The following is a 24089-nucleotide window of genomic DNA, read 5'->3' as shown; positions in this document are numbered from 1 at the left end:
GCAGATATTGAGATATGCCCGCCGTTTTCAATTTAATTAATAAGGTTTTAAAAAATAAATAATTAGCTGAAGAGTTTATGGTATAAATGTATATTTAATAGTAGGTTCCTAGGTTAGATTTTTTCACTCGTGACATGAATGTAGTGAAAAGCAAGCTGGATGAGTCCTGTTGGATTTTAACGGGGGGTGGGAACTTCGTGCATCGACATAATAACAACCTTTATTTTTTTGGCGGTCCAAATCCTGCGCTCTGATTGGCTGGCGAGCGGATCTGTATCCTACGTTACGGACCCCGGTTATGGACCTCTGGCGACTCGCTCGTTCACAACAACAACAAACATAGTAGCATTTTTTGTCAACATTTATCTTTTTTTATAAGCTTTATTTATAAGATTATCAAAAATCTTATAAATTTTTGCCAGCATTTCTCAGGAGAATAGTATTAATTTTACAGCATGGATAGCGATAACAACAGTGTTCACAGCGAAAGCAAGTTTTACTACCCTGAGGAAGAAGAAATAAAAGAAAACATTTCAGGAGAAAGCTAAAAACCTGTAATTTGCTAACACCGAGCAAAAACATGGCTGAATCCTGAATGACTCCTATTTGTGTAAATATGGGACTACATAGGCAGCAAAATGTAGTTTTTTTTTCGTGCCATGGAAGTGCACTTGTATACCAAGGAGAAATCCATTTGCATTACAGCCGTGAATGAGGATTCAAAATGGCATTAATTTTACATCATGGATAGTGATAACGATAGTGTTCACAGCGAAAGCGAGTTTTACTACCCTGAGGAAGACAAAATAAAAGAAAACATTTCAGGAGAAAGCTAAAAACCTCTAACTTGCTAACAGTTTGATCTCATTAGTTAATGAGACCCATTTTGGACCATGTTATCCTAATACATAATATTATGTTAGGTAAAAACTTTAAACCAGTACAATCTCTTCTTCAACACCGAGCAAAAACATGACTGAATCCTGAATGACTCAATTTTGTATAAATAGGGGACTACATAGGCGGCAAAATGTAGTTTTTTGTTTTTTTTCCTGCCATGGAAGTGCACTTGTATACCGAGGAGGAAGCGATTTGCATTACAGCCATGAATGAGGATTCAAAATGGCGGCTCGGCTCGGTTTTCCCTTTCGGGCGCTCTCGTTTTCTGTTAGAATTTGGTAAAGAAAAAATATATATTATTTACCAGCTTAAGGTCGGTCCGTATGGTGAAATACCGTGACCTCGGCCCAGAGGGCCTCGGTCAGTACTTTCAAGACCTCGGTCACGGTATTTCACGATACGGACCTCCCAGCTGGTAAATAACATATATGCATTCCTGGAATGCACTGTAGAATACATGTAAAGGGTGTGCGCCATCCTTTTATGTTTATGGTATCATTAACACGCATGTTCACAAGCCAAAATAAGACGCTGCAGCAGGCTTACTGCGTACACGCGTGCTGGCTGTCCGGCTACTGCTCGTATTCATTAATAGGGTATCCCTGTACTCACTATACCCTGTGTATGTACATGGGACATGTGCCAGTTTGGGAGCTCAGATTGCAGTTACTGACTTTGTATTATAGACATGCAACTCTTGCAGTCTTTGTTTATAGTTATCTTGGTATTAAGCTCTGTCTTAAGTGGCCACTGACATTCCCTCAGTTTACCTGGGTATAGTCACTGTCTTATATGTACTTTGAATGTTCTGAGCAGGAGCTCAGATTGCGGTGGCTGAAATAGTAATAATTTATTGATATAAAGTGTTTTGTGGTCAGTGTACTACACTGTAGTGTGTCATGTGGTAATGCACTATATGACAATGCAAATTTCATAAATATTAGCATACAACCCCGATTCCAAAAAAGTTGGGACAAAGTACAAATTGTAAATAAAAACGGAATGCAATGATGTGGAAGTTTCAAAATTCCATATTTTATTCAGAATAGAACATAGATGACATATCAAATGTTTAAACTGAGAAAATGTATCATTTAAAGGGAAAAATTAGGTGATTTTAAATTTCATGACAACAACACATCTCAAAAAAGTTGGGACAAGGCCATGTTTACCACTGTGAGACATCCCCTTTTCTCTTTACAACAGTCTGTAAACGTCTGGGGACTGAGGAGACAAGTTGCTCAAGTTTAGGGATAGAAACGTTAACCCATTCTTGTCTAATGTAGGATTCTAGTTGCTCAACTGTCTTAGGTCTTTTTTGTCGTATCTTCTGTTTTATGATGCGCCAAATGTTTTCTATGGGTGAAAGATCTGGACTGCAGGCTGGCCAGTTCAGTACCCGGACCCTTCTTCTACGCAGCCATGATGCTGTAATTGATGCAGTATGTGGTTTGGCATTGTCATGTTGGAAAATGCAAGGTCTTCCCTGAAAGAGACGTCGTCTGGATGGGAGCATATGTTGCTCTAGAACCTGGATATACCTTTCAGCATTGATGGTGTCTTTCCAGATGTGTAAGCTGCCCATGCAACACGCACTAATGCAACCCCATACCATCAGAGATGCAGGCTTCTGAATTGAGCGCTGATAACAACTTGGGTCATCCTTCTCCTCTTTAGTCCGAATGACACGGCGTCCCTGATTTCCACAAAGAACTTCAAATTTTGATTCGTCTGACCACAGAACAGTTTTCCACTTTGCCACAGTCCATTTTAAATGAGCTTTGGCCCAGAGAAGACGTCTGCACTTCTGGATCATGTTTAGATACGGCTTCTTCTTTGAACTACAGAGTTTTAGCTGGCAACGGCGGATGGCACGGTGAATTGTGTTCATAGATAATGTTCTCTGGAAATATGCCTGAGCCCATTTTGTGATTTCCAATACAGAAGCATGCCTGTATGTGATGCAGTGCCGTCTAAGGGCCCAAAGATCACGTGCACCCAGTATGGTTTTCCGGCCTTGACCCTTACGCACAGAGATTCTTCCGGATTCTCTGAATCTTTTGATGATATTATGCACTGTAGATGATGATATGTTCAAACTCTTTGCAATTTTACACTGTCGAACTCCTTTCTGATATTGCTCCACTATTTGTCGGCGCAGAATTAGGGGGATTGGTGATCCTCTTCCCATCTTTACTTCTGAGAGCCGCTGCCACTCCAAGATGCTCTTTTTATACCCAGTCATGTTAATGACCTATTGCCAATTGACCTAATGAGTTGCAATTTGGTCCTCCAGCTGTTCCTTTTTTGTACCTTTAACTTTTCCAGCCTCTTATTGCCCCTGTCCCAACTTTTTTGAGATGTGTTGCTGTCATGAAATTTCAAAATGTCTCACTTTCGACATATGATATTTTGTCTATTGTGAATACAATATCAGTTTTTGAGATTTATAAATTATTGCATTCCGTTTTTATTTACAATTTGTACTTTGTCCCAACTTTTTTGGAATCGGGGTTGTATATCAGTTGTAATTATGGTCTACGCATATACCTGCAACTCTGAAAATATAATTTTCATTGACTAATAAAATGGTTTTGAAAGTTTCTACTTTTAAAACATTTTTTGATATGGTAATTTTCTTTAAGAGATTTCATTTACACCATGCTCCAACAGCTCATGTTGGCTATGGTGGTCTTAACTCCAGCTGTACTTTATACACATATTTGTAAATGTAATATCAGTGGGACATACTGTAAATGGTACCTTAATTGTGGAATCATCCATAAGAGTCCTTTCACTATCTCAGAGGTTCCAGATAAGACTTTTGATAAATGTAAAAATAAATAAATGAATAATTTGTTCAAATTAATTAATGTAGACCCATTTTAAACTGGGACACATGACCGGTTCTTCAGTTTGTTTTAACATATTTCAAGGCCTACTGTCATGGCAGTGTACATCAATAGAACCACAGCTATTTTTGTCCATATTGTACAGCTCTAATTTACAGTATATTGATTCTTTATGGTACATTAAATTGTACATTAGAATTTGCTATAAATATTTGTGAATAGATTGTTCAGTGCAGTTCTAGAGCCACCTAGTGGAGAGATCTGCTAATAACTAGAGTTGGTGATTGTTGCCATGCTATGCATACATCTCAATATGCATTTATTGTATGCTATTCTATAACTGGTCAGGATATTATAAACAACATCTTATGATATAGGTGTTATTTAATTAACCTTTGGGTAATATATTCTTTGTGTTTTAGTCCCAACACAAATGTCTCCATCAAAATCAATGAGCACACCGAGTGAGACGGGGAGTCAGGACTCCGTGGAAGGAGCCACTGTGGGCAGGTACGTCTCTCCCTTACATCTTCATCAACTTAACTATCCATATCACTGATTATCACTTAACACTTTTATCTGAAACCACTTCATCTGCAAATACATCATTATTTGCTTATTTTTTAGTAATGTCATATTATGTTATAAATCGCAATCAGAATTCTCCTTTCTAACCTTTCATCCGCTTCATTACCACACCACAGTACAGAATAGTGCTTTATTTTGTACGCCCCTGATTAATGTGATCGAGATGTCAGTCTGTATATCAAACAGAGAGACGTAAACCAGTTAGCTATCGTAATGTTTTGTTTTCATTACGACTATTACATCATAGCATAAATGAAGGATGCTCTCTGAAAGGTTATCGCGGAAGAAAGAAGGATATAGTTTATTTAAGCTCTTTTTCATTTTTTAACCAATTCCTCTGTTTCTCTGTCTTTTTGAATGGGATCAACAGATATAGGTAAGACTCAGTGTATGTGCTTTTGAATGTGTGTCCTGTAGTTCCTAGCTTTGTTTCTGCCATTTGTAGTTGTCCATTTGCAAGACGTCTTGAGTAGTTCCAAAAATAATTGGGTTTTATTTTTAGATTCACTCAATGAATTCAGTCATATACAGCAAAAAAAGCAAGTTTTTATTATTCAACAATTTATAAAGAAAGTAGATGAACTCAAATGACTAATTAAACAAGTCATAAGCAGATTAACTTGAAAATGGAACAATATCGGAGAATTATTGAAAGATGAAGGACGATCAAAATGGTGCTGTGAGTTAGACAAGATGCATAAATACTATCTTTTAACCTATTCATGATCAGCGAGCACCCTGGTGTGATCAGCTGTTCGTTTCACGACAGAATGATGTAACTGTCAATGCACAGTCAAGGTAAACCTGTAGATGGCAGTAATGCAGCACTGTGGATGCCAGCTGCCGTAAAACCCAAAAGAAGAAGAAGAAGGTAAACCTGTGCGTGGGCACACCGGACTTCCTCTGTCTGCTTGACTGCATGAAGTGAGCGATTTCATGCACGTTATTTGCTCGGGAATCCCCTCAAATTAAATAACTTCTAGCCACAAAATGGCCTGATATTTTGTGAGATATTACAGAAATAAACATACAGTGGTGCTTGAAAGTTTGTGAACCCTTTAGAATTTTCTATATTTCTGCATAAATATGACCTAAAACATCATCAGATCTTCACACAAATCCTAAAACTAGATAAAGAGAAACCAGTTAAACAAATGAGACAAAAATATTATACTTGCTCATTTATTTATTGAGGAAAATGATCCAATATTACATATCTGTGAGTGGCAAAAGTATGTGAACCTCTAGGATTAGCAGTTAATTTGAAGGTGAAATTAGAGTCAGGTGTTTTCAATCAATGGGATGACAATCAGGTGTGAGTGGGCACCCTGTTTTATTTAAAGAACAGGGATCTATCAAAGTCTGATCTTCACAACACATGTTTGTGGAAGTGTATCATGGCACGAACAAAGGAGATTTCTGAGGACCTCAGAAAAAGTGTTGTTGATGCCCATCAGGCTGGAAAAGGTTACAAAACCATCTCTTAAGAGTTTGGACTCCACCAATCCACAGTCAGACAGATTGTGTACAAATGGCGTAAATTCAAGACCATTGTTACCCTCCCCAGGAGTGGTCGACCAACAAAGATCACTGCAAGATCAAGGCGTTTAATAGTCGGCAAGGTCACAAAGGACTCCAGGGTAACTTCTAAGCAACTGAAGGCCTCTCTCACATTGGCTAATGTTCATGAGTCCACCATCAGGAGAACACTGAACAACAATGGTGTGCATGGCAGGGTTGCAAGGAGAAAGCCACTGCTCTCCAAAAAGAACATTGCTGCTGGTCTGCGGTTTGCTAAAGATCATGTGGCCAAGCCAGAAGGCTATTGGAAAAATGTTTTGTGGATGGATGAGACCAAAATAGAACTTTTTGGTTTAAATGAGAAGCGTTATGTTTGGAGAAAGGAAAAAACTGCATTCCAGCATAAGAACCTTATCCCATCTGTGAAACATGGTGGTGGTAGTATCATGGTTTGGGCCTGTTTTGCTGCATCTGGGCCAGCACGGCATGTCATCATTGATGGAACAATGAATTCTGAATTATACCAGTGAATTCTAAAGGAAAATGTCAGGACATCTGTCCATGAACTGAATCTCAAGAGAAGGTTGGTCATGCAGCAAGACAACGACCCTAAGCACACAAGTCATTCTACCAAAGAATGGTTAAAGAAGAATAAAGTTAATGTTTTGGAATGGCCAAGTCAAAGTCCTGACCTTAATCCAATCGAAATGTTGTGGAAGGACCTGAAGCGAGAAGTTCATGTGAGGAAACCCACCACATCCCAGAGTTGAAGCTGTTCTGTACGGAGGAATGGGCTAAAATTCCTCCAAGCCAGTGTGCAGGACTGATCAACAGTTACCGCAAACGTTTAGTTGCAGTTATTGCTGCACAAGGGGGTCACACCAGATACTGAAAGCAAAGGTTTACATACAGTACTTTTGCCACTCGCAGATATGTAATATTGGATCATTTTCCTCAATAAATAAATGACCAAGTATAATATTTTTGTCTCATTTGTTTAACTGGGTTCTCTTTATCTGCTTTTTGGACTTGTGTGAAAATTTGATGTTGTTTTAGGTCATATTTATGCAGAAATATAGAACATTCTAAAGGGTTCACAAACTTTCAAGCACCACTGTATATCACAATGACCAAATTTCAGATGGAACTAAATTTCACTGATTTTATGAAATCGAAAGGCCGTCTCGCTTTAAAATTGAATTTAAACCCTTATATACCAATTTGAATGATTGATTGAATATGAATTCAGTTTGATTGAATTCACCTTGACTTGTACCATTTCAAAAGAAAGAATAAACATTACATTCAAATACAAATCCTCGTGGAGCATGTATCATTCCATACAATCACACACGAGGCAGAAAGTAGAGTTTACTTTGGCAGAGATACTTTAAGAAGACCTGGACACTGAGGAAAAGGTGGGTTTGACAGTGTAGCCCAACTCATCTAACTGTTTCTAACTGGTTAAGTGAATGATTGTTGATAATGGAGCAGAGTGCATCCTGAAATAATAAACATGAGGAAATCTCCCCTATAACAGCATGATGTTGAAGGACATTTTCGAGTTGTGTTCAGTTTTCTCAGTTCACTGAAGTGTTTCCCGGAGTTGTGTGGAAAAGTGAGGACTGAAGTAGAGGGTGAACTGCTTGTACTGTATTCACCAGACAGACCTGTAATTAAGCCTGCGTGACACATGATGGCTGTGCTCAGCCCTGTCACTGCTCTCTGTAGGGATCCAGGTTGTGCTCAGTATCGCTACACTGCACTGGTGGATGGGACCTTAAATCCATCTTTAGAGTGATTCGTGCTTCCATAGAGGTCGAAACATTGCAATCCGTGGTCTCATGCAGAACCAGTCAAAAGTTTGGACACACCTACTCATTCATAATAATGGGTGTGGCCAAATCTTTGACTGGTACTGTATGCATTGAGTTATCATGATGTTGATGCAGTAGGATGCAAGTGTGAGCTTTTTATTCAAACTAAATCAGCAGACAAAATCATAAACAGAAGGCAGGTAGGGGTCACTCGATCAGAATAATGCACGGCAATCAAACTAACAATCATGGACGAAAGAAGGAGCCCAAACTGGTCAAGTTAGCGATGTAATACTGAGGAAATGGACAGGAATGTAGCAAAACCTCAGTAAGTGAGAGCAAGTGAGAAGAAAACAGATAAGAGGTGCAGTCAGTAATAAGGTGAAAGGGAATCCGATGTTAAGTTGTAGTGGCTCCTGGATCGACAATGGGTTTGAATTGTAACACGAGTGCTAAAAATGAACGGAAACTTATGAATATAATTCTGACCGATGACATGTTTAGTGAGTTATGACTTTTATATATAAGAGTTTCCCATTCTCATTCTCTCTTAGGTCAAATGGCATTAATATATGTATTATTACTCTATCCACGGTCACTGGATATGAGCAATCGCACGCTCTGATTGGCTACTCTATTACTAGGCTATCAGCTCATATACCATGAGTAGAGAAAAACAAAATGGTGGAGCGTGTTGCTCAACCAACCAAGGATGAAATAAAAGCTCTACTCGAAAACAAAACTCCAAAAAATAAAAAAACCACAAGGAAAATATGGAATAAAAGTATTTCCTGTTAAGAACGTATCTCTCTTTATTTTTCAAGAATTATTATTATTATTATTATTATAGCATTTTTCACAAATTGCTACTGCCATTTTGCCAGTTTGTTTACATTCTAAGTGGAAATTATTTTCTTGGACGTTTTGTATAAACATTTTATTTATCAAATTTGCAAATAATAAAAATAAAAATGCTCTGTTTCTCAAAATCCAGTGAATGTGGATAGAATAAAACCATTATTCCACTCAATCTCGTCGTACATGGCTTATAGCCAACTCGGCATTATGCGCCTCATTGGCTATCAGCTCATGTACATCTCAATTTCATGGAATAACTGTTAAATATATATAATATTATAAGTACGGATATGATAAACTGATTTTGCATCAAATTGTGTTTGCTATTTTTGTAAGCAAAATTGCTCACTGTATCTGAAAGAATGACTAGAGGAGCTTCATGTGTCTCCATTGTTCCCCAAGGTGACATGTGCCTGATGCCTGCTGTAGACTGTCTCAAACCTTGACTTTAGCAATTGCTCTTGCATGGTTAGACTGGAGCCATTTAAAATAACATGAATGACAATCTAGTGTCATCCCATAGTGCGTGTGTTTTGACACTTCCTTTTGACTGGGCTTGTTGAAGTGAAGGAATAATCAGCATACTCATGATTTGTACTGAAGGTTACTCAGAAGTTTAGAAGGTCAACACTCCTCTTTCACAACTTGTCCCTGTACAGGCTTTGTGTTGTTCAGGCATTGACTAAAATGGTCTGATGGACATATTAGAAGATGCTGCTTAATCACAGCCAGAGAAATAAACCACAAAACGCTGCAACCAAAAATAGACAAAAGATACATTATTTTGTTTTTGGATATAACAGAAATGCATTTTGTCAGTTCAGTTTATTTCCATAGTGCTTTTTTCAATAGCCATTGTCTCATAGCTTTACAAAAATCTGGATTTGGATTTAGATCCCGAATGAACAAGCCAGCGGTGATGGTGGCAAGGAAAAACCGAGACAACATGAGCGAGAAACCAGACTGAAAAAGGAACCAGTTTTTTTTTCTGGCAGCCATAGCACTAGATGTGTGGCAGGATCTCGTGGATAATAGCTAATGCTAAATCTAGCTATCCTTCAGAAACCTGTGTTTTCTGGTTTCTAAAATTGTACCTCAAATGTTAACTTGCTGTTATACATTTCTCCCATGTGTTCATGAAAGCTTCCCATAGCTACAAGATCAAGCAGCTTTGCTTGCTAGCTAGCATCTAACTTTCTGACTAGCGGGAGAAAAAAATAGAAAAACGGAGGTCATTGTTGATTATGTGAAATCTTTAAAACAATTCTTAAATTATTAATCTAGTAAGAGGAGATATGATTTTAGCAACATGCTATCAACACATTTCTTGCAGTCAGGTCCAGGTGTTTGAAAGCTGTTGCAGTATTCATGAATACAAATCTATATTTAAAATACATCTTTCAGGAATGCAGATACCACTCATGCCTGTTGTCATATATGAAACTTTGCGTTGATATACAGTGGTGCTTGAAAGTTTGTGAACCCTTAAGAATTTTCTATATTTCTGCATAAATATGACCCAAAACATCATCAGATTTTCACACAGGTCCTAAAAGTAGATCAAGAGAACCCGGTTAAACAAATGAGACAAAAATATTATATTTGGTCATTTATTTATTGAGGAAAATGATCCAATATTACATATCTGTGAGTGGCAAAAGTATGTGAACCTCTAGGATTAGCAGTTAATTTGAAGGTGAAATTAGAGTCAGGTGTTTTCAATCAATGGGATGACAATCAGGTGGGAGTGGGCACCCTGTTTTATTTAAAGAACAGGGATCTATCAAAGTCTGATCTTCACAACACGTTTGTGGAAGTGTATCATGGCACGAACAAAGGAAATTTCTGAGGATGTCAGAAAAAGCATTGTTGATGCTCATCAGGCTGGAAAAGGTTACAAAACCATCTCTAAAGATTTTGGACTCCACCAATCCATAGTCAAACAGATTGTGTACAAATGGAGGAAATTCAAGACCATTGTTACCCTCCCCAGGAGTGGTCGACCAACAAAGATCACTCCAAGAGCAAGGCGTGTAATAGTCGGCGAGGTCACAAAGGACCCCAGGGTAACTTCTAAGCAACTGAAGGCCTCTCTCACATTGGCTAATGTTAATGTTCATGAATCCACCATCAAGAGAACACTGAACAACAATAGTGTGCATGGCAGGGTTGCGAGGAGAAAGCCACTGCTCTCCAAAAAGAACATTGCTGCTCGTCTGCAGTTTGCTAAAGATCACGTGGACAAGCCAGAAGGCTATTGGAAAAATGTTTTGTGGCCGGATGAAACGAAAATAGAACTTTTTGGCTTAAATGAGAAGCATTATGTTTGGAGAAAGGAAAACACTGTGTTCCAGCATAAGAACCTTATCCCATCTGTGAAACATGGTGGTGGTAGTATCATGGTTTGGGCCTGTTTTGCTGCATCTGGGCCAGGACGGCTTGCCATCATTGATGGAACAATGAATTCTGAATTATACCAGCAAATTCTAAAGGAAAAGATCAGGACATCTGTCCATGAACTGAATCTCAAGAGAAGGTGGGTCATGCAGCAAGACAACGACCCTAAGCACACAAGTCATTCTACCAAAGAATGGTTGAAGAAGAATAAAGTTAATGTTTTGGAATGGCCAAGTCAAAATCCTGACCTTAATCCAATGGAAATGTTGCGGAAGGACCTGAAGCGAGCAGTTCATGTGAGGAAACCCACCAACATCCCAGAGTTGAAGCTGTTCTGTACGGAGGAATGGGCTAAAATTCCTCCAAGCCGGTGCGCAGGACTGATCAACAGTTACCGGAAACGTTTAGTTGCAGTTACTTCTGCACAAGGGGGTCACACCAGATACTGAAAGCAAAGGTTCACATACTTTTGCCACTCACAGATATGTAATATTGGGTCATTTTGTTCAATAAATAAATGGCCAAGTATAATATTTTTGTCTCATTTGTTTAACTGGGTTCTCTTTATCTACTTTTAGGACTTGTGTGAAAATCTGATGATGTTTTAGGTCATATTTATGCAGAAATATAGAACATTCTAAAGGGTTCACAAACTTTCAAGCACCACTGTATGTGCAGAACATCTGTATATTCCTCTGTGTTCATCTTTTAAGAATGGCATCTAGAAGTGTGAAAGATGACAGCCTCTCCATTATGTCTTTTTGTCTCCTATTTTGCCTAAAGGCTTACTTTCTGTCTGCAAAATCATATTCATGTATCACAGCAGAGGACTGTGCATTATAATAACACACTCTAGTTATCGTTCTTTTTACATTGCAATCATGTTCTATTTAATATGCTATCGTTCATTCATGTTCTGTTCTTCCTATGTAAACAGTGTACATGAATACCTCCCTACGCATTGATGGGGGATTTTTTTTTTTAATTTTTTTTTTTCATTTAATTCCCATATTCTGTGATTTTTACTGTTGTTCTTGTTGAGTACATTTTTTTTATGTCATTGTATGTCTATTCAGTGCCAGAATTGTAATTGTATAAATCTCAAATCCATAGTCAGTTTCAGACACCTGTAACTTGATTGACCAACAGTTCGAATGGGATATTTACACAGTGATGTAGTGCCACTTGTCACCTTACAGCAAATAAGGTTTTGGGTTTGAGCCCAGTAGCCCACGGGGGCCTTTCTGTGTGGAGTTTGCATGTTCACCCCATGTCTGTGTGGGTTTCTTCCGGGTGCTCCGGTTTCCCCTACAGTCCAAAGACATGCAGTTAGGTTAATTGGTGGCTCTAAATTGTCCGTAGGTGTGAATGTGAGTGTGAATGGCTGAGAGGAAAAAAACTCTATAATAATCCAGTTGAAGGCAATGAGAAACCACTACTGTAATTCTTCCCTAGAAACTAAGATGGCTAAAGCCATTAGAGTGGACCTGCCATTAGGCAGAACACTGAAGAAGAGACAGACCTTTTGGGTGGCACGGTGGTGTAGTGCTACCTGTCGCCTCACAGTAAGAAGGTTCTGGGTTCGAGCCCAGTGATGGGGGCCTTTCTGTGTGGAGTTGGCATGTTCTCCCCATGCCTGCATGGGTTTTCTCCAGGTGCTCCGGTTTCCCCCACAGTCCAAAGACATGCAGTTAGGTTAACTGGCTGGCTAGACCTGTTCCAATGGGGTGGGCAGGTTTGACCCAATGGTGGGATAAAATACTAATCTACATCCATATAGAATGACATGTGACTATCATCATTCAACTCTCTCTCTCTCTCTCTCTCTTTTTTGCATGTCAGTACATTGATGTGGACGTTCTGACTTCCATCAGAGTTTCTAGGGAAGAATTACAGTAGTGGTTTCCCGTTGCCTTCTACTTGATTATTATAGAGGTTTTCTCCTGTCAACCATTTACACACATTCACACCTATGGACAATTTAGAGTAGCCACATGTCTGTGGACTGTGGGGGAAACCGGAGCACCCGGAGGAAACCCACACAGAGACGGGGAGAACATGCAAACTCCACACAGAAAGGCCCCAGTCAGCCACTGGGCTCGAACCCAGAACCTTCTTGCTGTGAGGTGACTGTGCTAACCACTGCACCACCGTGCCCATCATGCAATATCTCATCTCATCTCATTATCTCTAGCCGCTTTATCCTTCTACAGGGTCGCAGGCAAGCTGGAGCCTATCCCAGCTGACTACGGGCGAAAGGCGGGGTACACCCTGGACAAGTCGCCAGGTCATCACAGGGCTGACACATAGACACAGACAACCATTCACACTCACATTCACACCTATGGTCAATTTAGAGTCACCAGTTAACCTAACCTGCATGTCTTTGGACTGTGGGGGAAACCGGAGCACCCGGAGGAAACCCACACGGACACGGGGAGAACATGCAAACTCCACACAGAAAGGCCCTCGCCAGCCCCGGGGCTTGAACCCAGGACCTTCTTGCTTGAGGCGACAGCGCTAACCACTACACCACCGTGCCGCCGGCCGAAACCATTTTAACCCAAAGTGTTGTCTGTCTGTCTTTATAAAAAAAATCAGATTAAATAGGCTTACAAGCAAGTGTTAAATATAAGACTTGTAATAGTTTGAGCAGCAGCGGGTCAACAGTGGAAAAATAGTAGCCATGTGGAGCCATTTAACGGTTTCCATGGTGAACATTAGACGAGTGACCTTGTAAAAGTTCTAAATTGAAAATGTACAGGGTTTTTAAAAAATGTTAATTATTTTCTCCCCTCCTCTTGTTTACTGTTTACCTTTGGGACTGCAGATGTAGAAATTAGACTATGGATTTGTGATTTAAAAAAAATTACACTCTCCTTGTCGATTTACTTTGAATTCCTTTTCACAGGACAATAATTCCATATTCCTGTGACTCCCAGTTTTCTGGATGTGCATGCTTAGTGTGAAAGTGTGTATTAATAGTGTGGCTAATCATGCATGTTCTCTCCCTCTTTGGTCCCTGCGTGGTGCCCCCTGCTGCTCGCTCCAGGACCCTGCAGTGGGATACTGACCCCTCTGTTCTCCAGCTGCAGGCTGATTCTGAGCTCGGGTATTTCCTCCCTCCTCTTTCTTTTTGCTGTTCCCTTTCCTTAATTATTTTTCCCCTTGCGCTCTCTCTCTCTCTCTCTCTCTCTCTCTCTCTCTCTCTCTCTCTCTCTCTCTCTCCTCTCTCTCTCTCTCTCAGTGCTCACTACTACAGTGTCTCTCAATCTTTCCCTGTCTGGCCTTTTATTTACCTTCCTTTGTCTGTCCCTTACTTGGCCCTCCCACTCTCCTTCTCCTTCTTTTTAAGTTTGTTGGGTTTAAATGCTTTCAGCTGGTTACTCTCCAGCTGTTTGCCAGGGGCTGTGTATGACATTGATTGATTTCCCCAAGCCAGTACAGGTGCAAAGAGATTTTTTTTTTCCATTCTTAAGCCCATGATTGAGATTTTCTGTCATAGCTATATATGAATACAGTATTTTCAAATCTCTCAAGCTAAATCTCAAAACTTGTTGTTAATGTAGACATAATTATTTATGCTTTAATATTTAGCAGGGATGCATCAATATCATTTGATTCAGGCTGAGTGTGAGTACATGTACATGGTATACCTAGGAGCCATGAAAAGCACACACTCTTCAGCTACTAGTCTAGTTGTTTTATAATGTTGGCGAGTTGAAGTGGATACGCTAGCTGTATTGTGATCGAGAAGGGTGGGATTTGCTTTACTTTGGAAGAGCACATCTGTACAGCCGTAAAGTACATTTTAATGTCTTTATTGTGTCAGAATTCCTTGTTGTCAGTGGCTGATAGTGAAAACATTATACTTGGAACAAGCTGTTGTTTTCACTCACCTAGCGATGTCTGTAGACATTTTTTCTTGCTGATATTGGTTGCTGACAAACGCTGCTAGCAATGAAGTTCATGCCGAGTTTTATGTTTAAGACATTATAGCTTCAGCATGATGTACATCTTGACTTGAGAGCAGTGTTTAGACAATCTCTTCACTGCTCTACACTCATGTATATGCAATTCGCAACATTTTAGCTCATCTGGCCATTGAGGCTATTTTTTTAGCTCATCCGGCCATAGGCCAGGCTGGATGCGTCGTCCGTCAGTCCACAATTTTCAAAAATCACTACTCCTACAGGATTGATCAGATTTCAATCAAACTCGCATACAATGTTCCCCAGCTGGGTGTGCATAAATGTTGTCAAGATGGTGGTGCCACCTGTCATATTTACGACTTTGAGTGTCTGAAATTTTTGGGTGACTCGTCACATTAAACACTACTGTTTGTAAACTGCTGGGATGTTTTCACTGAAACTCTCCCAGAAGACTCTAAAGACATATATACCAACAAGAATTGTTCACCAGGTGGTGCCACCTACCATGGATGAGGCTACACAGGGGTCATGTGCAATTTCATGAAAATCGCTACTCCTCCTATAGGAGTGAACAGAGTTTGATCAAACTCCTACGGAATGTTCCGCAGGTTGTTATGTATAAAAGTTGTCAAGATGGTGGTGCCACCTGTCATATTTAACATTTTATGGGCATTTGAAAATTTTGGGTGAATCATCAGTGCGTAAACTGCTAGGATGTTTTCACTGAAACTCAGCCAGAAGACTCTAAAGACATATTCCAACAAGAGTTGTTCATCAGGTGGTGCCACCTGCCATGGATGCGGCTACACAGGGGTCATATGCAATTTCACAAAAATCGCTACTCCTCCCACAGGATTGATCAGATTTCAAGCTCACACATGACAACACTGGCCGGTATGAGCTACAGCCCCATTGAGCCTATTTTTAATGACCACGGTCACTTATGTCAGCTGCCCTGATGCTCAATATTAATGATACAGTTTATCAGGTTGCTTGTGTTGTAGGAAGATGCTGTAATAACTCGTCTTGATATTTTCACAGAGCACAGTTTGCAATCTGGTTTGATTGCCATCATTATGTCCAGATCACTGTAATTTTATATCATCTGTTCATTAGGGTGACTAGGCTCATATGAAATAGTATCATGAGGGATCAGATGTTGGTATCAGAGCTTTTTTCTTTATTATTAATACGAGTAGGAGTAAATGAGCACAGTAATGAATGGATACAGATGCCAATATCAGTAGTGATGCATCCCTAGAATTTAGTTTTCAATGTGAACATGAGATATAAATGAATGGGTTCAACAGCAAATGTGTTTTTGTGGATGTGTTTTTTGTGTCTGTGTTCCCAGGCGCAGGATGCACAGATTGGGGGCATCGAAGATAACCCAGGTGGATTTCTTACCCAAAGAGGTGGTTTCCTACTCTAAAGAGACACAAACTCCTTTAGCAGCACATCAGTCAGAAGGTACTAACTGACATTTTGCGAATCTGCTTGCTACAACATGCACCACTATTATTATTGGTCATAGCCGTCCACCAGTCTGTGGATTATTAGTGGTTTTATTCTGACATCACATGCTATTATGGTTAAAAATTCACTCGAGACTGTTTCACCCTGTCACTTATTCTTAAGCTACTGTATATCAGTAACCATTTGATACCTTTGGATACGCATGAGACATGTTTATATGTTAAAACAAACTTGTGTGGCCCCTTTTTTTTAATGAAAAGTGTCTACCCAGGGAAGGGAAGTGCTTTGATTTTCATAGCTGTCAGATGCACTGTCATTTCAGCTGTCTGGTTTCGTTGGGGAGTTCGAATCTGGGTGGATTAAGATTCATTTGACCAGCAGTGGCCTCCATTTCCTGAGGGGAAAGCCAGGGGAATGGCTCTTTGAAAAGAGATGCCTGCCCGTCAGTGGCTCTGCCTGGAATACAGAACAGTAAGGGCATTGAGACGGTTGTTAAGTGGATGCAGACTGGGGTAATTTAAGATGTCTTCTATCATCAGAACATCACCTGAAATTGTGCCGGTTTCTTTGGGGAGGGTCACTGGTTTACTTCCACATCTTGCACAGATCATCTCGTGTACTGTATATCAGTTAAGGTGCTCGGTAACTTCAAGGCTGTTGCATTATAAGCAGTAAATATACTGTGGAGCATATATGAAATGTGGTAAAGTGGCTCAACAAATTCACTTTACCTCTTTTTTTTTTAAACATAATTCCTAATTGTGAGTCTTTTTAGTTTAGATGATGTTCCTACTTTCTTCATTTAAATACATAATACAGAAGCTAGGATTTGGCCATCAATTTCCAGGACTCTGCTTTAATGTACTCCTACTTTGTTCTTAATTTATACTTCTGAAGTCAATCATATTTCAAGCATTATATTTACATTATATTTTCAAATTTATGACCTTGTTATAACTAGGCATGCATATGGCTCAGCTAATTTGATTGTATCCTCCAGATTCGGGAGCCAGGCCGGGTATAAAACACAGATGGTTTAAAAAAAAAAAGTGCTTAAACATCTCCATATGGATGGTAGCCCTTAACAAGCTTCGGCTGAGTTTTTTTCTTTTTGCATACCATTGTTGGTAGATATAATGCAAAGGCATGTAGTTTTGCTCTCGTGTTTTGCACTCCCATTCCTTCTATACTATAATGGCTAATCAGTAAGCAATGCATGTTAAATAGGAGTTTTGCCAAAACTAGTGCTGTCTCTCCCCCCCCCCCCCCCCCCCCCCCCCCATCATGCCTTACACACTGGATTCTCCACCATCTTCTCATGGCTCCTTGATCCCTGCGTTGGCAACAGCTGCTTGCCATGTGATTGGAGACTTCCTGTCATTATAATTGATGTGTTTTTATTCTTTCCACTTCCTTGAAGCCTGATCAGAATTAAAATTGCTGGTGGAATTTCCTGTCAGGGCGAGCCATTTATTCAGCAAGTGCAACCACTGACAAGCCTTTGATTGGCCGCTGCCATTAGCGATGCTCGCGATCAGCACAGTTTGTTTGTTTTTACCTCCTCCTCCTATCTGCTTTGGTCTGGATGCAGTATTGGCTTTGGAGTAGAGTCTGCCACCTGGTGAGAGCGACATGACTGTCAGCAGGTGACCCTGCCTCAGAAAAAAGGAGAAGAAAGAGAGGGTGGAGCGAGAGAGAGAGAGAGGTTGATGTATCACTTCGCCACCTGCTTGCACTCTGTTTGTTCAAGTTTCTTTCACTCACTGTTGAACCTAAACAGATCGTGTGCACACGCGTGTGTGTGGTGTTCTGTAGCAGTGCCTCTTTTTCCGACAAATTCCAGTGAAAGCCAGGTGCTAAAATACTCTGATATGATGGCGGTTGTACCATTTTATTAATTACAGCAATACCTAACGTGACAGTTGTGTAAAGCAGAGTTCACTTTCTGCTTGCCAAACTCATCTGTACATGTTTGAAGATTTCCCAAGGGCAGTGTTGGGGATTAGCCAAGTTATACACTGTTGAAATATTGATTTCTACACAGCTTTTGGTTCTGTAGCTTAGCAAACTGGCTTTGTAATTCATGGGAGATGCTTTATATTCCCTGCTTTTTCTTACTGTTATCTCAAGTTGCCTTTTTTTTTTAAAAAAACAAGTAATAGATTTTGTGGTTCACATGGTTATGTTGGAAAGGACCCATGTCAAGAGTTCCCAAACAGTTTGTTAGCTACAATCTACATCACAGCTCTTTTTCTTTTTTCTTAAGCTTTCCAACAGTTTTCAAGCATGCCAAATTGTTTGCATGTGTAAGTGTTACTTGATTGGTCAGGAATTTGGTAGGGTATGTTTTGATTGACACTTGTTGTTGTTTCTTATCAAGGTCGTTTTCCCTCAGTAGATTATGCTTGTGTACTATATAAAAGAATACTTTTTTTTTTGTTAATTTCTAGGTGGCACGGTGGTGTAGTGGTTAGCACTGTCGCCTCACAGCAAGAAGATGCTGGGTTCTGTGTCTGCGTGGGTTTCCTCCGGGTGCTCTGTTTTCCCCCACAGTCCAAAGACGTGCAGGTTAGGTTAATTGGTGGCTCTAAATTGACCGTAGGTGTGAATGTGAGCATGAATGGTTGTTTGTCTCTGTGTCAGCCCTGTGATAACTGGCAACTTGTCCCCACCTCTCGCCCATAGTCAGCTGGGATAGGCTCCAGCTTGCCTGCGAGCCTGTAGAACAGGAAACGTGGCTACAGATGATGGATGGATGTCAGTTTCTAGCAACTAAATGCACCAGTATTAGTGCAGTTTGGGTGGCATGGTGGTGTAGTGGTTAGCACTGTCACCTCACAGCAAGAAGATCCTGAGTTCGAGCCCAGTGGCTGACGGGGCCTTTCTGTGTGGAGTTTGCATGTTCTTCCCGTGTCTGTGTGGGTTTCTTCCGGGTGCTCTGGTTTCCCCCACAGTTCAAAGACATGCAGGTTAGGCTAATTGGTCGCTCTAAATTAACCGTAGGTGTGAATGATTGTTTGTTTGTTTGTTTGTTTGTCTCTGTGTGTCAGCTCTGTGATGACCCGGCGACTTGCCCAGGGTGTACCCTGCCTCTTGCCCATAGTCAGCTGGGATAGGCTCCAGCTTTCCTGTGACCCTGCACAGGATAAGTGGTTATGGATAATGGATGGATGGACCTCACAGCAAGAAGGTTTGGGTTCAAACTTTGGAGTCGAGCAGGGCCTTTCTGTGTGGGGTTTGCATGTTCTTCCACTGCCTGTGTGAGTTTCTTCTGGGTGTTCTGGTTTCCTCCCACATTCCAAAGAGATGCAGATTGGGTTTAACTGGCTACTCTAAATTACCCATAGGTGTGACTGTGAATGAGAATGGTTGTTTGTCTCTGTGTTAGCCCTGGGATAGATTGGCGACCTGCACAGGAAGTCAGCTGGGATTGGCTCCAGCTTCCCCCATGACCTGGACAGATAAGTGCTATAGAGAATGGATGGATAGATGGATATTTCCATAGTTTAGTGCAGCGTTTCTCAGCCTTTTTTCAGTCAAGGCACCCTTCAGAAGTATGCAAATTCTCAAGGCACCCCCATATGAAATATACGCAGTCACGCTGACCATGCTGACCCCGGCAGTGATGTTGTGACATAGGAAAGGGGGCAGTGAGACAAATTTTGATGATGCATGAGGTGGCGATGATCTGCATTAGTGTAACTATCGTTTTTTGGAATTTTAATTCATTTTATTTATTTCAATGTTAGAATAAATAATTTTTTGACAGCACCCCTAATGAAGCCAGACGGCACCCCGGTTGAGAAAGGCTGGTTTAGTGAACTGAACCATGGTTTGACCCATCTGAACTTTTGACTTGAGCTAATACTGTTGCATCACTCTGTGTTTGCATGTGACTCTAATGATCTAATGCAGTAATGTTTAATTTCCATCCCATCGTTTCTGTAATGAATGAGTTGTGTGAGCTGGGACTGGGTTCCTGTTTGCTGGTTGGTCAGAGATAAATGTCTGCTGAGTATGCATTGTCTACAGTCAATCAGATTAGCCACCAGTCACTGGCCGTATAAACACGACTTCAGCTCTTATTGCGTATTATTATTATTATTATTATTATGAAGAGCAAGCTGAAGACGTAGAAGCAAAGCTAATCCAATAGATAGTGCATCAAAAGATTATCCCTTTTTTCCTCTGCTGTATTTGTGTATTTAGCAAAGAATGAGCAAAATTAATAAGGATTATTATTATTGTTTTTTTTGGTAACAGTCAATAATTATGCATTTAAGAAAAAGCTGAGGTTTCCTTGAAAAATTTCCACATGGATTTTCTGAACTCATGTTCTTCAGAGTTAAGTGGCCGTATCACCAAAGCATGGCCAAAACCACTGGACCTTGGCATTGTGGACAAACCAGAATGCTGACATGGCATTACCAGACTCTCCGTCTGATTTCCATCAGATTTCGGCGATAAGTATCAGCTATTCTGCTGTAAAAATTTCTCAAAAAAGAAACTGTTTCAGCTGAGCAAGGATGTGTCGAGGCTCACTAAGTCTGGCACCGGGTCAGGATGGAAACCGGGCTGCTGTAGCTAGGTCTGGGTTTCCAAAATGAGTCTCAATCCGAGAGAACCCCTCAATGAGCCGTGCTGGAAACATGGTCGAGGAGCTGCTGTGCTGCGTGCAGGGGGATGCCTGTTGTGATATTGTAGCTCTAATTGCTGTTAGTGAACCGCAAACGACTCTTAGTCATAGTCTTACAGTTTTTGCATTTCCCCACCCTGGAATTCAGCACAAATAAAGTTAAAGGTTCACACGGTCACGGAAGCCATTTCTTTCTTTGTTAATCTTAATGTGTGTGTTTGCGTGCGTGTGTGTTTTCAGGCATATTTCTGGATCATTAGTTGCAAGGTCTCCATTGGGAGTATGTATAATTCACGGACAGATTTTTTTAAACATTTTTTTCCCCTGTACTTCTGTTTTAACTGGTGGTGGGCCTTAATGTTGCCTAATTACCAGCAAACGGAGTTTGAACTAGTTAGTCTGTAAAGCATTATGGAACATTGACCGAGGGCACGTCATGCCTCATAATGAAGTAGTTAAGAAATGAAATAGCAACCTATGAAATGCAACTGGCCACTTTTATTTATTTATTGTTTACAAAGCATCCTAAAATTATAACTGGTTAATGATCAGATTGAAGTTAATTCTTAACCTCCATAAGCATGTCTAAGGATTAAAGTAAATGATTATGACCACCAGAAAATGAACCCACAAATCCTAGTACACTGAGCTCAAAAATCAGTTTCAGCTCCGTCTTTGCTGAATCCAGGTGTCACAGGATGATCATGCGCTTGCTCTTCTTCCGTATGGCTGCCATGTAGGTTCCCCATTGCCAGCAGCAGCATATTGACCCTGGCTCTTGGTTTTCTGGGAGCGCAGCTGAGCCATGCACCCGGGTCACATATGGAAGTGTTTGGTGCTGCCGTGTTGTTTCAGCTCTCTCATGCGAGAGAAAAGCTTTGGGTGTCAGCATTCACAAAACTAAAGGTTAGCGCCAAAATTCCCCCCTCTCGTACTCGCAGGCTGTTTCTCCTCCTCCCAGAGCTCGGTCTGAGGGTACAGCACAAGTCATATTGAATTTAGATGCTGTTACATTTACACTTTTTTTTTTTTTTATCCATATTGTCAGAATTAATTGGTGACATCAGAGCCTGCAGTTACCTCTGTGCTCCGCAGTGTATCCGGTTAAAGTGTGAATTTCATTCACGGCTCTGGTTTCATGGCAAAAAAGTAGCCCAGAAAAGTGGTTTGGATTGAAACAGGATGCCAGTCAAATCCGAGAGAGAGAGAGAGAGAGAGAGAGGGAAAAAAAAAACATTTATATCAGATGAAATGATGTGTTTCACAGTCAGGGGAGCATGCCAAGTGGGACCAGATGCAATTTTTCTCTCATACCAGCACATATAATAAGATACATGAAACTGTTCTCTGCCAACAAGCAGCTGCTGTCCACTGAGCGACTGTAATAATTTTTGCCATCTGATGTGTGTTGGAAATCGAATGGAATATGTTTTCATTCCTGCGAATAGTTGCCCTTTTCCATGTACTGAATTGAACTTCTAAGTTTCCATAGTCTTGTGGAGTCTTGTTGTCGAGTTGAAGGGAGGCAAAAAGCAGGCCAGTGGTGGTGTTTGATTTCATGTCACTCGTACTGTATGTCTGCAAAGCAATATAAGATCTCCAAGCAGTTTGATCTTAATACAGAACTAAAATATTCCGAGCATTCCTCTGAAAACTTCTTGTCCTTCAACAGAAGGAAAATTGTCCTGGATAGAGTAACACCAGAAACAGATTGACTCGACACATGGAATGCACGTATCTGTAAAACGTACACTATCACACATGAGCATTAGAGGGCACTCTGAGCACACGAGACATTCGCTTCTTCTCGAGTATTAAGCAACATGAGCGAATAACGTTCTAAAGAGATTTCTTTGTTGCATTTTATTCATAAAATTTGAAATCTAAATACTTTGTCATCTACGACTTGTATGAAACGTAAGACCTTTTGAGTTGATGCATGAAAATGAACAGTGTTTATTTTCTCGGCGGACCAGGCGTGGATCATACATGTGATAAATTTCTCTTTTTTTTAGTCTTAATCAAAACACACATCCCGCCAGACACATTTTGTACGGCATACTGGTTGATATATCATCACTTTATCCATTTACCAAAACCCTTAACGAAACCGTCCTTTCTTATATGACTTGGTGAAAAGTGAGTTTAGCTCATTGCCCTGGTTGAGTGGCTCATTTTGACAGGCCAGTGTTTGGAAAGTTTGAAGTCATGAGGTTTAATCATGCTCTGCGGCCGGCCTGTGCATGGCGTGGCATGATGGCTCTCTTAAAGATGTGGTTCTGGGAGCATGCCAGCTTCACTGGCACCACGGTTGCAGGCCGCAGAACCGATGCAGCTTAGGGCCTCGGTAGTTCAAAGTAAAAAAGCTGCGCAATAGGAGAAGCTTAGTGTGGAGCTCAGTGTTTTACTCCGAGTTTGTGTTTAGTGTCATGGTGATATATTTAGCGCATTCATTTTTTAAAAAAGAATTCGTTTCTCATTCTTTATTTGTCGCTGATATATTTAAAAATCTCTCTCTGATCTTTAAATAAATGGTTTGGGTGGGTTGGTTGGTTGGTTGGTTGGTTGAGGTTATTCCTAAAATACAAGCTCTCGCTCTAAACCTAGACAATTTCAGGAGTTTTTGTTTTGTATTAGATTATGTGGTTTCAGTTTCAGAAGTGTAATTGCACTGAGATGTTTAGTGACTTGTGTAATTATGATCGACTTAAATGAAATTAAACATTGTGTCATAATTACCTAGAAAAGATTGGTAAAAGTTTTTTTCATGTTTTTTGAGCCATGAAATTTCAAAATACAGAGAAATATTGCTACTTGTAGATTGAACATGCTATTATACTGTATTTTGTTACACAACAGTGCTGTAGTTATTTAAGTTATTTACACATTAATGTATTTCATTGAGTAGTGGTAGGTGATAGGACAAAAATATCATCACAATACTTGACATTTCTACGATACACAAGAAATATGACAAAGTTTTATTTGTTAAACTGCTAGTAAAAGAGCATTTAAATAAACGTGAAAGTTCAGTTATACTTATTATGTCTACAAAATGGATTTTTACTCTGATTTTGAGGCAACTACCTTTTATGGAAAAAATTTTGTCCTG

General features: G+C 40.2%; 1 protein-coding gene across 1 annotated transcript in view; it reads left to right on the top strand.

The window, feature by feature from the left end:
• Positions 1–24089, top strand: part of LOC132900015 (cytoplasmic dynein 1 intermediate chain 1) — a 98212-nt gene that overhangs the window by 6146 nt on the left and 67977 nt on the right. The window contains exons 4-6 of the mRNA XM_060942051.1: positions 4175–4262; positions 13986–14045; positions 16220–16335. Coding sequence (XP_060798034.1) covers positions 4175–4262; positions 13986–14045; positions 16220–16335 — 264 coding nt within the window. The remainder of the gene's footprint in view (positions 1–4174; positions 4263–13985; positions 14046–16219; positions 16336–24089) is intronic.

Source organism: Neoarius graeffei, chromosome 16 (assembly GCF_027579695.1).
Source record: "Neoarius graeffei isolate fNeoGra1 chromosome 16, fNeoGra1.pri, whole genome shotgun sequence".
Lineage (NCBI taxonomy): Eukaryota > Metazoa > Chordata > Actinopteri > Siluriformes > Ariidae > Neoarius > Neoarius graeffei.
This window is presented reverse-complemented; position numbering and strand designations above follow the sequence as displayed.